Here is an 18,577-nt window from a genome sequence, read left to right on the forward strand (position 1 = left end):
TTTAAACCACATGTAAATGTCATTACTGCACCTCAACAGGTTTATCTTTTCATTCGAGAAGACAAACCTTTTGTCTCATATATGTGCAATATATATATCTACATATATATACACATATACATATACCGCCTAAGACGACACCACAAGCTGCGTTCATGTCACCTTTAGGAAAAGCTACCTTTTCCGTACTTTAGGAGTACTCCATTGATGTCCTCACATGTTACGATCTGCCAGGAGATGGAATCCAGACAGAGCTAATCATTTATAGTGGGAACTGAAGGCACATTGACAATTAGCTTAGTAAACAATATTGTTTAGCTTGTGTGTACTTAGTGAGAGCCGACCGAAAATGCGATGATCCCTTTTCCTAACACAAGGGTCGGTGCCAGCCAACAAACCCAGATTAAATGGGATAGTGTCTTGAAGACTGAATAAACAACGATATGACCTGATAAAACAAACATGCCATGGATGCAAATACAGATCACATGCTGCTTACCAAATATGCCTCTGGTTGATATATGTGAATGTCTTTGTGTACTTGTCATTTCATGACAGCAGTTGTACCATGGGAGAATAATACAGTGCAAAAGTGAGTGATCAAGCTTCGTCTGCACAGGGGCTGTGTACTGAGTACCTTTCTCTATTCTTTTCATAGAAACAAATGTTTCCCAACACGAAACACCAACACAATTATTAAATTTGTTGACAACACAACCGTGGTGGGTCTGATCACCAAGAGAGATGAGTCTGCTTACAGAGAGGAGGTACAGAGGCTGACAGAGTGGTGCCTCAAGACATCAAGAAAACAAAAGAACTCATGTTGGACTTTAGGAAAATCTACGATAACCATCTACTCCTTTACATAAACAGACAGAAGGTGGGAGAAAGCATCCTGACACGCATTCTGATGTGGTACAGGGCCAGATCTGCAGTGGATAAGAAACCCCTGCAGAGACATAAATCCTGCACAGAGGATCACAAACACGCACTTGCCTGCCCTAGATGGCATCTTTACCTTCCATTGCCTACAAAAAGTACAGCTGACAACAACAATACTATGAAGGACCAGTATCACCCTGCCTCATATCTGTTGAACTGCTACCCTCTGGAAAACCCTACAGGTCCTTCAAAGCACGCATTTACAGACTTATGAACAATTTTTACCCTAAAGCCATGACCACAAGCTACACTGCACTGATAGCTCACCCTCCAAGGGCGATGCAATAGTAACTACTTCTTTATTCCGTAAATCTTATTCAGTAAGACATAAAGTCATTCCTGATGTATATGTTGGCTCTGAATGCGGATTTTAAACGCATATCTGGATGATGTGTGAGCAAGTGCAATTAACCTTCGCGCTGTCTTCCCATCGATCATGCAGCTTTTGTCCTACCGGGTCAGTTTTGACCCGGTTTAGTTTGACTATTTATAGAGGCCTAAAATATAATACATCACCTAATTCAGTGTTACAGAGTTTTAGCCAACTTCTTTTCAACTAATGACACATCGTACACCTCACTAGGAATGTATGGGCAATACAGCTCATCATTTTTGACCAAATACAAGCAAAACTTTTGAGTTTTAAGAGTAGAAAAATATATGTTAATGAATGAGAAAAACTTATGTAAATGTTTAGTCAGGATACGGTTTTGAATCCATTGCTTATTTGTTAATGGTAGCACATAATTATGGGCAATGACAATAAAAACGTATTCATATAATGACTCCTGTTGTCCTCCCAGGTCAAAACTGATCCTGGCTGGACTGTGTGTAAAGTCTAAAATATAACATATCACCTCATTTTGTGTGTCACACAACTTCCTTTCAAGTAATTACTCAATATTGTGCACTCCTTTTTCAGATTTTAGGGGGCGATAGACCTGATTTACCTTTCCTTTTTGAGTAAAAATAGCTATTAAATTGTTTTTTTTTTTATTTATTTTTTTTTTACTATATTTAATATATGTTCAGGGATTATTACAGATTGGTATATGCCAAAGTTTTGTCAAGATACTGTTTTGAAACCATCTAAATTTTTTAATGGTTGCACATGATAACACCTGATGTCCTCCTGGGTTAAAACTGTACCAGTCTGATTTGACTGTAAACAAAGCGTTTTTAAATTTTACCAATTTATTCCAAGTCATTACCACAACTTTTGCAGTTCTTTAAGGAAAACGTGGTTGATAGTTGTTTGAGTCAAATAAGCAGAAATTATTCCTAATATTTGCTCTAGACAAATATTAGGACAAAACTGACTGATGCAAATAGATTCTCAAATACCAAACAGCAAATAAAACAGCAAGGTTTCCTTTTCAAAAACATTTATATCCTAGACTTAAAACTTCAGATTTCAGAGCAAAGCAATTTGCGGAAAAACAGGCCTTGTGTGTGATCTGTTTTGTATGTGTGGGAGTGCACAGATGTCCCAGGGTTACATGTGATGGTTTGTCCCCAAAGACCGTCTGTCATGTGAAGTACAACACATTTGCGCTGACTTTTTTCTGGCTGTCTATCAGCAGGTGTATACTGACATTTTCTAGGTGCTGGATAAGTATGCTACTCACATTTTTGCCATACGGCCCTGGTTTACTAGGCATGTATTGTTTGAAGCTGCAGCAATCTCTGAATTGAACCAGAAGTTCATCTGTCACATCAGTGCCTGGATGAAAAGCACAATGGTGTGATTTCTTGCCCATTTTCGATTACCTGGATTTTTTGGCCATTTGAGTACAACAACACAATATTCAGTGAAAGTAGAGGCCATTCATTTTTTGCAGTGTGTTTCTTGATGACCCTGATGAAGGCTACGAGCCAAAAACCACTAAAGTTGTGCCTTATTCTGAAAGTGCTCCTTTCTACCATTTCTTTTCCTCCTCCATGCACCTTGAAAGCAGGTGAATTTTGCGCCGGAATTAAATGTTTTTCCAAGGAACCACCCGTGTTATTTTCAAGCTATTTCATGAAGTTAAGGCACATAAAGACAGATCGAAAACACACCACCTAAACCACTGGCACCTTCACAGTATTCCTTCTTTCTCAACCACACACACACAGCTGGTGGTCCCTTACCTGCGTGTCTGACCTGATAGCACAGTAGCATGGCAAAAAACATGGCAGTGTTGGAGTGACATGAAAGAAACCTAAAGACCCGTGTTAACTCTTCTTTGACAATTCAATACTCTTCTGATTTAGATTAAAAATGTGAAAGACTGCACACAAATAAACACGGTGAGTTGTGTTGTACGCTGGAATATACATGAGGGTATTGTGCACAATAGAGTAGAACGGTATTTTTGCTTGCAGCATGATGCACACAATTGCACCATCTTGGATGTTTCTCGCCAGCTTCCACACACAGACACACACACACAAAGAGAGAGAGACAGAGAGAGATACGCAGCATTACATAACACTACAACTACGCTATGAATAAAAACTGTAACGAAAGGCTAAAAAGAGTACAGCTCTGCAAGCGTGGTATGACCATAAAGACCCACACAGGAAAATAATTTATTCGATACCGATTCACTAACAGGAGCTACTTCCAGTTAATCATCTCTGTCATGTGGTTGTGTCTATTCAGTGTATTAACACCAAGGTTTCCCCAGTCTTACAGCGGAGGCGCCAGGCGTCACGTGAAATGAAGAGCGCTTCCAATAATGCCGGAAAATAATACAGCAGGCTTGTTAAGCTAAGAAAATAAACAATTATAATCATCCTTACATCACACAAAGCAAAGATTTAGAGGGTCGAGGCAAACTTTAGACCGCTATTGCTAACTCAGCAGTGTATCTATAAAGCTAAAAACGACGATAATGTCTGTACATGGAAATTGTGTAGAATTAGACCTGGGTAAGTGACGTTTTCATCAAGATCACTGTACCCAAGGTTTCACTAACTCTGGATTCTGTAATATGTCTTAAACTGAAGAGGAAGTGTTCTCAGTGATGTAGTGAGAAGCAAAAGCAAACAGTCTTTCTTCCTTAATTTGTCATTTGGGAGTAACAAGGACTAAACCAGCAACATGTATGCTTCTTTGAGAGGGGAGTTGACAGTGGTGACTGTGGGAAGCTGCGCCCATTGGCAAACTGAATGTAAGGGGAGGTATTAAAGACGTTGTACAGAATATATTTTTGGTGCCAGCCTTCTTGTTACCGTGGTAACTGTCCATCGATTCAGCAGCATAAGTGAACGGAAAACCAAATGGTTCTCCCGCCCCCTGCATTCCTTATTTATTTATTTGCTGCGCGGAGAGTGTGAAGTTGAGCCGGGGGTAGAAGAGGAGGAAAGTGGCGGCTCGGATGAGGAGTGGAGAAGAAAGGTGGGGGAGGTAATCTGGAGGTGGATGAGTTAGAATGGAGATGAAACAGAAATAGACTTGGCGAACTGAACATAGGCACGGACTTTGTTGCTGCTGATTGTATGAGGCGACGTCAGAAGGCAAATAATGTCCCAGCTCCTCAGGCTCCAGGCTGGACTACTAGTCAGTGTTAAAGGCAGTGAATCACAACTGCAGGGGTGATGTAATGATTTACACATATTACAAAAGGTGTAAATTATAATTCAGTCATTTGTTGACTGTAATCTACAAGTTGGGACTTCGTGTGTGCACATTTTAAAGTCCAAAATCATTCAAACTGTTTGCATTTTTACACAAACATTCCTACGTTTTGGCACTGAACATACTTAATGAAGTTCAGCCCTTGCTATTTCTTTATCATTTGTGTATCCAGTACAAATTAAAATGACTATAAGGGACCCTTATCCACATGTGTTCCAGTATTGAGGAGAGTTAACACTTTGCATTATGACCACTGACAGGAGAAGCAAATAACACTGACCATCTTGTGACAACACAATGTTCTGCTGGGAAACCTTTGGACCTGGCATTTGTATGGATGTTACTTAGACATGTAGCACCTACCTAGACCAGACCAGGCACCCCCACCCCGTAGCAATGACACTCCTTGATGGCAGCAGCCATCCCCAGCAGGATGCAGCCAAAAACACAAAAACAGTTTAGGAACAACTCAAAAAAAACAAGAAAAACAGCACAAGGTGTTGACCTGGCCTCCAAATCCCCTAGATCCCAAACTGATCAAGTATCTGTGGGATGCACTGGAACAAGCCTGTCCAAGAAATTAACACAGGACAGGATAACGGTGCTTCCAATACACAACGATAACGGTGCAAACAGCATCCTTGGACATCTAAACATTTACCCTTTCCAGAAAGTCTATCCTCCTAACTCCCATAGAGAAGCAGTGCTGTAACCAGGCAACAACCAATTACAAGTCTACCCAGCAGGCCAGCAGGCTGCCCTGCAGTGGGAGGAGAAGTTTTATCATTGTAGCAGGGAGGAAGGTCATGCTTTAACAAGTAACATTAGTTTAATGGTATTAAACGGTGTAGCTCTGGCAGACAGCGCAAGAGTTAAACAGAGGCTGACACAGGTGTAAACACGTAGCTCGTGTGCGATCGTCCAAAAATAGATTTTCTTGCCAATATTTTAGCATTACACAGTATTTTAAATTCAACTGAATGTGTCCTTCCTGCTTCAGAACATCCTGGGTAGAGTGCAATGATCATACAACACAAAGATAGCCCACTGAGTGTTGTATAAACAGACACACACAATGTGCTTCAGATAAGTGGGTTTTTACCGGCTCCAGGAGGATAATTTCTTTTTTTGGTGAAAACAATATGTTTGGTCAAGAAATCAGTCTGGGCTTCATTCACTGTTATTCTTCTTGATTACGGAGGCTGTTAAAGTATTCTGCAATTTGCAATTCCAAAGAGCAGGAAGTGGAGAGTAGCACCTACGCAGAAAGAGCCAATAAGCTACAGCTGGGACTCAGTCATGCCTTTGATAACTATCATTCATATAAGTTGGACTCTTCCTAGTCGCTTCAGTGTTACCTCCACTGGACTATCATTATAATTATCAGGTCTCTTTCTGAACCTCTCTATAAGGTCTTCTATTCAAACACAGGTTTCAATCAGTTGAATCACAAAACCATAATAAACTGAGCAGTCTGCTCATTGAATGGAGGTAATGCAGTATCGTTAGTGTCCCTAATTTAACTAAAAATGTCTGCAATGTGGCTACTTTATGACCAGCCACGTCTGAAATAAACTTGACAGCTCCTGTCATATTGCACTGTGGTGTTAAGACACAGAAAATCTAATATCATCACTTGACATTTACAACAACCATGAGACGGAAAAAGTCAAGTTATGAATCAGACAGTGAAATATACGGTTTGCCTCGGGGGGGAATTTGTGAATGTTTGAATTTAAAAGAAGTTAATACAACCACAGCAGCAAATTCGAGCGAGTTGGAAATGCTTCTCTTCATGAGCATAAACACTTTTGCAGATAGTTATAATTTACAGCCACTTTGCCTCCTTGTAGACCACTTTAAGTTCAGAGATATTTTTAAGCTGCCTTGCCTGGGGCGTGTTGAGTATAGTGATTCAGTGGTGTTTGAATCACAAGACAGACAGTCGCAAAATAAAATAGGTGCGCTCATGTTTCTATTACGCATATGAACCAGAAGCATTAGGCCTGAAACAAACAATCACTTGTATGATTTAACTTCAATGACTAGTACTGACTGGAATTGGAAATGCATTTGTATTATCACCACCATTCACACTGACATTAACCTAACATGTATGTCTATGTGGGAGGAAACAGCAGACTCAGGGAGAACATGCAAACTCCACACAGAAAAACCCAGCCGACGTGCAGGTTGGAACCCAAGAACCTTCACGCTGTGGTGCAACACTAAAGGCTGCTCGACTCAGAATGGAACGCCGCCCGAGACTTGCGTCATTTATTTTCATAGGTCTGTCTGAGCAGAAATAATCTGCTTACAGTTGCCATGCTAACCATTAGCATCGTGATTAGCATCTGCTGATGAGGAGACAACGACGACTCCCAGGCTCTGGCCACCAACACTCAAACTCACTGTAATAGTGTAATATTCAACGGCTCAGCTACAGTTGGATGTAGTTTAAATTTTAGTAGGTGTGCAACTACTTCATCCTCTGCAGGATAAAAATATTAACAACAAGTGTCGCTCAAGCGTCTAGGTCTCTGTGTAATGCATTTCCCCCTCTTTTGACATTTGGGTAAGGGCTTGTTTTTTAGCAAACACTGCGATGCGTCAACGTTTTCTATGCAAATCAGTGTATTTATTGATGACATCAACGAGTCATTGCAGCGACAATTAAGCACACAGTGATCTATCAGGTATACAGACTAAAGTTTACATTAAAGGTCTCAATTTTAACAGGTCTAACATGTCCAGAATGTCCATTTCAGCTCAAGATAGTGCACAGTTTACTCATGCTTTGGTATAGCCCTACTCCTAACAAGCTCATACATCTGCCGCCCATGGGGTGGCAAAGAGGAGGAGCACAGCTGACCGTGTGAGAGAAAAAAATAATAAAGATAATAAAGACTCCTGTTGCTTCTTTCCCACAGTGATGAGTTTACACGTAAATACAATAAAAAGCAATTGAAACCTGGCCAGAGGGAGCACCCCTACAACTGGTGCTGTAAGAATACACATCAACTGTGCTACATCTGCATCTGTGTTGAGAATTTAACCATAGACAAACCCATATGTGTATTCCCAAAAAGAGAGCCATAGATGACAAAGGAGGTCCAAGTTCTTCTGAGAAACCGAATAGAGCCCACAGATCTGGAGGACAAAGACCTATACAGGCTTAACTTCACCAATATCCAAAACACTGTCAACCAACAGTGTCTGGCTGATAGAGGAACTCAACTGCTTCTTTGCCTGTTTTTAAACTAATCTGGACAATGTCACACCCTTACCAGACACTGCTGACCTCTCTCTTACCCTACAGGCAAAAGACATTAAACTTGACTTGAGATTATCAAGGAGGCAGCAGGTCCGACAGGTTTCCAGGCGAGGTGCTAAGGGTCTGTCCTAGCACCAGCAGGCAAAGATCTTGTAAAAAATCTTTTCTACAAATGCAAGAACTGGAATTTCTCATGCACATTTATTTGAGGTAGTTGATTTACAACTGTATTTGGTATTTAGTATTTGGTAACATTCATTCATTCATTCATTTTCTATACCCGGGTATTCCCGTTAAGGGTCACGGGGGTCTGCTGGAGCCTATCCCAGCTGTCATCGGGCGAGAGGCAGGGGTACACCCTGGACAGGTCGCCAGTCCATCGCAGGGCTAACACAGAGAAAGACAACCATTCACACTCACACGCACACCTACGGCCAATTTAGAATCACCAATGAACCTAACCAGCATGTCTTTGGATGGTGGGAGGAAGCCGGAGTACCCGGAGAGAACCCACGCAGACACAGGGAGAACATGCAAACTCCACACAGAAAGGCCAGCCGGCCCATGGAGGCATCAGTGCTAACCACCTCGTCACTGTGCCGCCCCTATTTGGTAACATCGTTTTACAAATTCAATTATACTTGTATCTAATTACTTTTATACTGCTGATCTGCACACGTGCATAAAACAGCAGAGATTTTCAAAACAGTCATCCTTTCATACTTTATACACACAAAAGTAATAATTCAAAGGTCTGGTAAAACGCACAGATTATATCCTTGAAAAAAAGAAAAACCACAACCTCCACCAAGAAAGAACACTCTCTTCTCACAGAGGACAACCACTCTGTAGAGGCACTCTGGGTGAAGGGCAGCACGCTGAAGCCGAGTTGCTAATGGTTTCCATGAAAAAGCCAGCTTGAATATTTCACCACGGCTCTCAGGAAATCAATACCTTAATTGAGCAGAGCGGTCTTTGCTCTTGTCACATGTGTTTTGTAACATGCAAGGACGAGGGAGATGTAGCGTATGTGTCTATCTTAAGCCCTTCCTGCCAGGGCGGTAGGTTAACTGCTTCTCTGGATGCAGACTTTGCCTATACTTAGACCGCAAACCACTCAACTGAGATTTTCCACGTAAGTGAGAAGGGAGAGCTTACAACGCTTCTAAATGAGTAACCTATTCACTGTTGCTTTCCATGTTGCTACCTGAATGGAGCCAACATTGAAAGACTTAATCATAAAAAAAAAAATCATCATTCAAAGCTCTAACAAGAATGTAATTCCAATGAAGCATGACCATTTGAATAAAAATGAAGATGTAAATTCAATCATCCAATTTGTATGATCATTTCTGCAAACACAGACACTCTATGAGATAAAAATAAAAACGGAGAATCTGTTTCACATTTCATTTTCAAATTTGCACCTTGCCCTACTGCTATATTCAAATGTAAGTACAAATTTGAAAATTAAAATGAGATATAAACAGCATATAAACACTTGCAGTAGTCCCTTATGGGCTTTCACATATGAACAGTGCTTATACATTCATGATGGTGCTTTGGCTATGCTACCGGCAGTGAGTGAACATCCTCAAAATGACAGTGCTAACATGGTGATGTTCAGCAGGTGTAATTATATCAGTTCAGTGTGTTAGCATGCTAATATTATGACTAAACCGAAAGTGTAACTGAGGCTGACCAGGAATGCCATCTTCATACATTGTGAAAATGAATATTTTGATCTGTATGTGTATTTGTTTGGATCGGTACGTGGCTCAGTGTGGAAAGTTATTACAATTACTTGTATTTCAGTCTGGAAACAGTGAACCGTTCAACAGACCACACCGATGGACACTGCCATCCCTGTAACCACAGATTAACATAGCTAAAAATAATCTCACAGCCAGCTGAAATAAACTGCATCAAAATTATAATGTATATACTTCCAACAATATTACTGAACTTGCTAGACTGTACCTTGAACCAACAAAGAACACATCATGCTCGCTGGCTTTCTGGTGCAATTATCTGTGTCATGTGGATGGAACACACTTTCATGCAAAATAACGACATAAGCTTGGGCTGATTGTGTTCTCACATGTGCAACAGTGAGAGGTAAGAGCAAGAAACAATAATTATGTAAGAGGAAGTGCTTAACATTGTTTTCTCATAAATAAAAGAATGACAGTGTCCTAGCACAAGTACACGCCCGCTGCAACGACAGTAGATATCCCCTCTCCAGGTTTACAATGGGCCACATGACGACTGATAAGACAATGAACATTTAGTCAAACATAATGCTGCTTATACCAATTATGAAAAGTCCTGTTTTGCAGCAAAGTGCACTCCACTGCTTTCACGAGTGCTAGGGTGTTGTATTAGAGCCATAAGCGAGCTGATGGAAGTTCAAACCAACTTCTGCTGCCACATCACAACACACAGTCACCTGAGCTCTATTTAGTGTTGGTAAGCGGCACACAAAGTGTAGTTAGAGGGAGCGAGTGAATCATTCTCTCACATACAGACAGACTCAGACAAAGACTAAAACTCACTCTTTCAAGGCATAATAAATGCATCCAGCAGCAACAGGGAAAATACTGACTTTACTTGAAAGTGACAAGGTGAAGACAACCACCTGGACCATAAGCGGAGACAAATGCATGCATGCACATGCAGATGTTAAATAACCAGCAACAGAGCTTCTTTCCTCCTGCTTCTGTCCATGCCTCATTCTCCCACAGTGCTCATTCTCTCTCTGTCTCAGTCCATGTCTCCCTCTCATCCGCTTCGTGATCCAGTGCTGTCTCTTACCTTAGTGGTGACAATGCAAAGACAATCCATGCTGGCCAGATTTAAAAAAAAGAAAAAAAAATGAAAAAAAGCAGCTATCGATCTATGCTCAAATTCATCACTACTAGCGTCGGCAGTTGGAGAAGAAGGTATCAGTATGAAGTAGCGAGAAGGAAAGATGAAAAGGTAGGGGGTGCTTAAGAAGAAGAAGAAGAAGAGGAAGAGAACACATGTGCACACACACCCACACTCACATTCACACAAACGCTCCCTGACAAAGGGGAGAAGCCGCGGACAGAGTCTACTGCATGTGTCTCCCTTGCGAGGATTGAGACGCCTCCTCCACAGCGCTGAAGGCAATCAGGAGTCCTAACGCCATCACAGAGCACGGTGCACGTTAGCACATTAGCAAACACGAACACTAAAAAAAGGCTTCGCTGCTGGCGCCAACCATCCAAAAATCATTCCATCGCTTGTTTCCCTCCCATTCCCCCCTGTCTCCTGTTTTATGTTCCTCCTCTGCTCTCGCGTTCTCCCGTCTCCCGGCTCCGCGACTAAGCAGCGTTGAGGGATGGGAGAGAGCAGTGGAAGAGAGAAGGACGACAGCATCAGCTCAGCAGAATAAATTAGGTTCCCGTGTCTTGCCGTCTTGCTCCCTCGCTATTAGCTGCTGTGGCAGACTGCTGGAACTTAATAATAACACACTGGCTTCAATTTCATCTGCGGAGTAGTGACAGCACTGACTGCCGTTGACTTTGAGGCAGATTATCTCATCATATGTATGAGTATATGTGTGTGTGTTCTGGTCTGATTTGACCAGCATGGTGCTTCCAGGATGCAGTGATCAAATGCAATCAAACAGCTGGATGGACGCATGCTTAAATTAATGTATAAAGACCTAGTCGTTAGGTAGTTAGATTATGGCAACATCTCACTGGACTTCAGCAAACTGTAAAATGCATTATAGTACCGTTAAGGTCACTGAGAAAACAACTGGCAGGTTCATCAGTCATGAAAAGTGAGAAGCTGCAGCTTTCGTGTACAATATAAAATATTTTAATGGCATATCAATCTGAAAACTAACTCAAAACATTTGCTCTAACAACATTGAGTTTTTGTGGGTATGCTTGAAAATGCATTTCAATCAAAACGATGTTACAGCAATGCAGTGACATCCCGGCTGGAAACTTTGGCAGCAGCGGATTTCATCGCCACCCACGAACGCTGTTTGTTAAGTGCTCGTCTCGTCATGTGTTTGGTCGTCACAAAGTGACATAACTTCTGAATCAACAGAATGTGCAAACTGCACATTTTAATTTACAATTTAATGAGGCAACTGATTATAACGACAAGATACCGCACTGAATCGGTGTGAGGAGTTCACAAACACAAATGCAGCTCAATCTTGACTAATGCTCACAGGCAGCTGTGAACAGTCATGTAAAAGCATGAAAAAGATGTTGAATAAAAGGCAAAATAGATGTAGTCCACAGGTGTCAAACACACGGCCCGCTGGCCAAAAGTGGGCCGCAGGATGAATTTGCAAAGTGTAAAAACAACATTGAAAACATTAACTGCACTTTTTCCCATTAAAGTTACTGCTATTCCAAGGGTTCACAAAGTTTTAGTAAAAGTTGTGGACATAACACAGAACCGAGACCAAGATCTACACAGAAATTGCACTTCCTTTTCTAAAGAAAAGTCAGGTTGTTCATTAAATGTAAACATTGTCATCACGTACTTGCATTAAAACAAAGCGAAACATTTGGAGTTGTCGTTATTTATAGGTTAATATGTTATCGTGCTACTGACCCGGCCCCCTTGAGACAAAACTGGGATGTATGTGGCCCCTGAACTAAAATGAATTTGACCCCTGATGTAATCTTTTTAAGGGATCCTAAGTAAAGAAAATAATTAAATAATAAAATCTCAAACAGCAATAGAGTCAAGGATTAAACATGAAACAAAATAAAACATATGGGTTTCACTTCTTAGCCACAAGCTTTATTTATGGGATGCAACAGAAAATGTCGTGACGTGGCCAAATGTAGAAATCACTATTTCAGTTCAGCGACACTGTTGACGTGATGCTGTCATGAGATTTGACATTGGCTTTTGAGCTCTGCCGATTGTGATTCTCACTGTATCTGGTGGATATAACAGCTATTCCCAAAACATACTGTCAGCTGCAGCAGAATGAACATGAATTAGCCAAAGGACATAATAATAATGACAGCCACAGTATCAGCTCAGCGGAATACAAAAATGGCAACAAAGCCTTTGGCTAAATATTCCAGTGTGATCATTGTCTGTCTCTCAGCGCTGAATAATACAAATCGGCCAACAAGATCCCAACTCGCAGACAACGTTCCCACTCTAGAGAGCGTAAGCCTCTGAAAACCAGCACATTCTCCCCACGTTAAGCGTCCCAGTACCTGTCCGCTGGAACCATCTCCGTGACCAGATGTGTTGCAGATTTTAACCTTGATTACTGCCTTCATTTGTGGACCAAGCTGCACGCCTGCACTCCCGGTCTCCGGTCGTTCTTAGTGAACACGCTTACCAGCTCAGACTCCCTCTGCCAGAGGAAACAGGGCTAATCTTTTCAAGGAATGCAGCTCAGGCACCTTCGACTTATTGCATTAGAGAGGAGGAATGCTTTAACCTCCTTTGTCGGTGCTGCCGTTCATATATGCAGACTAGGTGTGATAAATTTGGATTCGTCTGTGTATGTTACAGCACTGTGCGAGCAACTGCCATGACAGATTTACTCATAATCCGTCCGCACACACTGACCTTATAGCTGGCCTGGACTTGACTCCAACACATGACATGTCTGCTTGGCTCCCATTTTATTTAAATGTCATGTGGTTTACAAAATAAATGCAATATTTGATTGCCATGTCTAACTCGTGGCTTTTTCAGCATGCAGTGGAAACAGAGCAGCAACCTAAATGTACGACACACAGCAATATCGAAATCAATTAATATTTCCTATTCAACTTCTTCCCAAGCAAACAGAAACAAATACTGCTTAGTCACTGCTCTAAAACACTTACAGGAATACAGACATACAGAAATAGTTTAGCCATATCGGTCATATCAGTGATGTCCACAGGTCTGTAACAGTCCCAAGCTCTCAAACCCCATCTGCCTCAATTGCTGCAACATGATCTCACTCAAGTTTGTGAGCTCATTGTTGTCGGGATTACAGAGCTACACACTGCCTCTTGACGAACCAAGTGTTATTTTGCTGTGAAACAAATGTGTCGGGCTGTGTAACAGAAGGACAATAAGCCAAAAAAATTATGCCACCGCCATAATGCAAGACACACACTATACGTAAACGTAAGCCTTCCGGAGAAAACTCACCTCAGACGTCCTGGCACTGCTCTCTCCTTGGTCTGTCCCACCGGGCTGTGAGCTGGTTTGCTCCCTCTGCTGGGAACAGCAAACAGGTGCATGAGTAACTCTGACAAACTGTAACCGGCTGACATAGGCAGCTATGGATGAATGGAGTCGTTTGGCGTTTTGAATATTCATAAAGTAAATCATTACTTGAACTCTTACATGCTTTACTTGGAAATGGAATTAGAAGTTTAGTTCAATTAAATGTTATTTACATAGCACCAAATATAAGTCCCAGAGCCAAAGCCCCCAGAACAAACACTGGCGTGATGGTGGCAAGGTTTCTCATAACATTTTCATTAACTTTTTTGTTCTGGGTCACCTGTTTATTTATACAACTTCCTGAAAAGAAGCACTAAAGGCTGTGATGCTGGCACTGTAATAGCATTTATTTGAAAACTCAAATTAATTGCAGGGAGCCTGACAGAGAGTAAAACTGTACATACTCAGTTCAGTCAACATTTCATACTAAACACATGCTGTATTTGTATTTGACCAGTTCTTGCACATGTTAACAAAAGCTATCGACCTCAATCTTCTGGTGAGTACATGATAATATTCATGTACACTTACTGAATAAAACAGTTAATTACTTCTAGCTTTTGTTTTCAAATAGAATCTATAAAAATGTAAGAAACCTCCATTTTCTAGATGTATTTGAATCATTTATTTGGACCCCGTTAATTAATTTGGATGGGGCCATCTGCCATTTCATTATTTGACAGCACATTTGCCTAATCTTATGGGGATAACAGCAGTGTACTGATGGCCTCGTGGTGGGGTCATCAGTCTCCGAGGACTCCTCTAATCCCCTTCTTTTATCCCTATCCTAGTACTAGTGGATGACCTCAGCAAAGTGGTTCAGCAGATCCTGCCTTAACAGATGAGCTATTTTGAAAGCTATATTAAAAAAAAAAAAAAAAAAAACTTGTACCATATTCTCTTTAAAAAAAAAAATGTTTAATTACGTCCCTTATAAGCAATTCTTTGCTGTTACTGCAGAAAAAGACAAGTATGACGCACACGGTTTGACTGCATCTACAAATAGGATTACTAGTGGATTACCAAACTGGTTGGTACCATTCCAAGTCAAACACGCTATTAGTAACACACATGGTGTCCACAGGGACATGGGTCAATACTTTCACACTGGCTAAGATTCTCTTTCTGTCAACATACGCTAAGACCACAGTGCAGTCTGGTGCAAGTTGTGCAAACTTGACAATATACTGACCTAAATCTCAGCGAAATGCTCTTTATGTAATGGGTGTTAAACTTTCTACTCCTCCTCCACAGACAATGTTGACAGCAGAGTTAATGAATGAATGTCGTGGAAGGAAAACAGGCCAGGGAAGTCGATATTTGTTTTACAGACTTGTGAACTTGATGGCCGACATTTTGAGAATACTTCCACTCTTTTAAGTCTCCCCCGGCTCTCTGGAAGCATTTATGTATTTTATTTATTTAAGACTGAAATAAAGATGGCAGACATAAATACATAATCACCTGAGATGTTTTTCTTAATTTAGCCGTTTCAATAAAGAGCACCTTTATTTACAGCTCTTTCACACTGTAAATAAATGGACCTGATGTACATGACAAGGCGTTAGGCACAGTTGTCCATCTAGGTTGGTGAGTCTGTGCTGTGTGTGTGCAGTGTGATACAAAGCTCTGCCACTCCAAGCTGTTTTTATATTCCCAGTGAAAATCATGAAACTAGCAAAGATAACTATGTATTTAAGCCATGTGCATGCAAGATTTATGATGCATGATTAAGGCTTGTGGGGCTCCATGGCTGATGGAGAGGAGTGAAATAAACAACTGGGTTATACAATCTTCTCCAAACAATAGATTATAAGATTTTCTTTGCGGTTGCAGTTTAGTTAACTGTGTCAAAGTGACAGAAAATGTCAGAACTGAAAACTAATTTTCAGCTTTCATAAATAATTGTAAATTAATATCAATTAATGCTCATTGAAAGTGAAACCACAGCAAGTAGAGCTCCCCCTGGTGTCTGGCTGCAGTATAGGTCATAAGCTCCTCCTCCTCCATGTTAGTGGTTGGGACTTTCGCCAAACTAAAACACTAAAAAACACGTCAAATAATTTTTTTTCAAGGACGGTTTCTATCATTTTAGGTAGTTAATATAGTGTTGATGTATGCTCAAGTGTCATTTTTTTTAATAAGTTTTGTTTCAGTTAGTTATTTGACGCTATAGAAACAGGATATGACATATTGGCGAGTGGGTGGGTCATCGATATTGCAGCTTTGGCTCCAAAGTCGCAAGATGGCGCTGCCTGTATCCCTGGGTAAATAGCATCAGTTTGGCCAATGTAAGGAAGTGGGGATGCATTGTCCATATTTATATACAGTCTATGGCGTATACAGACACATTTCATTTTTTGCTTGATGTTTTCTGCACATGTCAGGTGTCTCCCTGATAATAAATGGAATTAGTTTGAAGCTAGACATCTAAAAGGCCTTAAACATTTGCAAAGTGTGTCTTGCTGCTGCTACCACTGCTGCTGTTTACAAGTAATTTCTCTACTAATGACTTTAGCACCGTTAATTCACACATTGGGTATGTGTGAGGTTTTGCCAGACTGGTCGGCACAGCGTCACAAACTCACCTCCTCCCTTAAACAGGCAGAGTTTTGTATGGAAACACTCTTCTCCCATTTGTCCGCCATGTGGTTGATCTCCTCCAGCTTTTGTTCACAGCTCTTCTGTGAGTTTAACAGCGTCACTTCATAGAACTCCCGGATATCTGTGGGAGTACAGATATGACACGACTTAGCCGGAGCTGATAGTTGAATGCTTTTGATTCAATGGCACAACAAATATATTCTAGTAAGTTATTCATACACAGCCATCAACAGTCAATAGCAGAACACAAAGTAAATCACAAGACTGACAGAGGCTTGAAGTTACTAGTAAAACTCAAGTGATTTATGAACACCTTGTGCAAACCATTATTTATTCGTACGCAAAATTCTGCCAGCTATAGAATAGCTTCAACTTAAATTTCAGGAAGCCTCCGCTGTGCTCTGCCAGCTGACAATGTTCATCTGCACTGTTTTCAGTTCTGTTTATTATGCCCAGCCTCCTCTCTCCTCTCGTTTCGTGTGCTCATCATTATTTTACAACTTTATTAAGGTCACTTCAGAACTATCATGTAATACCAACTGTGTGCTGCTTGTAATCCTGTGATGAAGTCCTCTATACAGACTTAAAAAAGATAAGAACCGCCAGTGGTGAAACCAGGACGCCCTCGATGTGAGGCAGGTTTATAGGGCAGGTTCAGGCTAGATGTCAACATCATTAATATTTTCTACCTCATTAGCTGCTTCTCAAATGGAGGCTGCAGTGAAAATGACTAGGCTGACATATTATTTTTATGTGGGGTTCTTTGCTGATATACAGTAAGTGACCTCTGCACTCTGTATCATTCAGTCCCAGGCCAGCATTTGTCTGCATGCAAACAGCTGATGGTTCTTTATCTGTTGTGTCTCATGTTGACAAAAATAATTCTTTCTTTCTAACATTGGCTACACTCACACAGGAATCTGTGCATGCCAGCACTGGCTCACTTTAGTTACCATGATCATTTAGTTTAAGGAAAAGAAATCTTGGTGGTCAATTACACACAAAAATGATAAACAAGTAAAAATATGAAATTGCTATATGGAACCAAAGACTAATATTAAACTATACTAGAAAGAGTGGTAGGTTTAAAAAGTAAATGGATGTAGGTTGCAGAGTCAGCTTTTATCACTTGAGAGGAAACGGGTCGTGCACCTCGGACTTTAAGTATAACACAGAGTTATGTCATATGCAGAAGTTCTCAGATGAAACTGCAATTGTGGGGTGTATCAGGGACGGACAAGAACAGGAGTACAAGAATCTAGTGAACAACTTCGTCTCATGGTGTGAAGCCAACCACCTTCGGCTCAATACAGCAAAAACCGAAGAGATGGTGGTAGATTTCCGGAGGTCCAGGCCTCACCTGCAGCCTGTAACCATCAACGGGGAGTGCAATCTATCAATTGGAGACCCTCCCTACCTGATTGTCTGGAGAAGTTCCACTTTGACCTTAATTTCCGAGGACTGGTAAGGCTTTGCTACATGCGATAATAATATTTCGACCATGTTCTTTCAGTTCTTCTCAATAAAACACAATCCGGTAGCCTCATATTTTCCTCGTCTAGTCCAGTGCGATCTTTAGGATATAAACAATGATGGTCCTTAGATGATCTTCTCCCAATCTTGTTGTAAATTCAATTATACGGCAGCCCCAGACAGAGGGAGATGTCTTCTTCCATCTGTTTAATGTTAAGCTTTGGCATTATTATACTTAAGGGTGGCAAGAGGTGGCCAATCCAAACACCCAAACAAAGTAACTAAAAAAAACAACATAAAAAATAACTCCAGAAGACAATGGTGATGACAAACCATGACTTCAACGGACAGCTTGTAGAACTCCTTTCAAACATAAAGGTTCAATAGTCCAAACTCAGTTGTGTGTTCTGGTGGGG

General features: G+C 41.0%; 1 protein-coding gene across 1 annotated transcript in view; it reads right to left on the reverse strand.

The window, feature by feature from the left end:
* The window catches only part of dlg2 (discs, large homolog 2), a 96,063-nt gene extending 78,126 nt beyond the window's left edge, over nt 1-17,937 (reverse strand). Inside the window, exons 1-2 of the mRNA XM_084565524.1 lie at nt 16,673-17,937; nt 14,007-14,075 (exon numbers count right to left, since the gene is read on the reverse strand). Coding sequence (XP_084421650.1) covers nt 14,007-14,075; nt 16,673-16,732 — 129 coding nt within the window. The 5' untranslated portion in view covers nt 16,733-17,937. The remainder of the gene's footprint in view (nt 1-14,006; nt 14,076-16,672) is intronic.
* Between the last annotated feature and the right edge of the window lie 640 nt (nt 17,938-18,577).

Source organism: Chelon labrosus (assembly GCF_963514085.1).
Source record: "Chelon labrosus genome assembly, chromosome: 17".
NCBI lineage: Eukaryota > Metazoa > Chordata > Actinopteri > Mugiliformes > Mugilidae > Chelon > Chelon labrosus.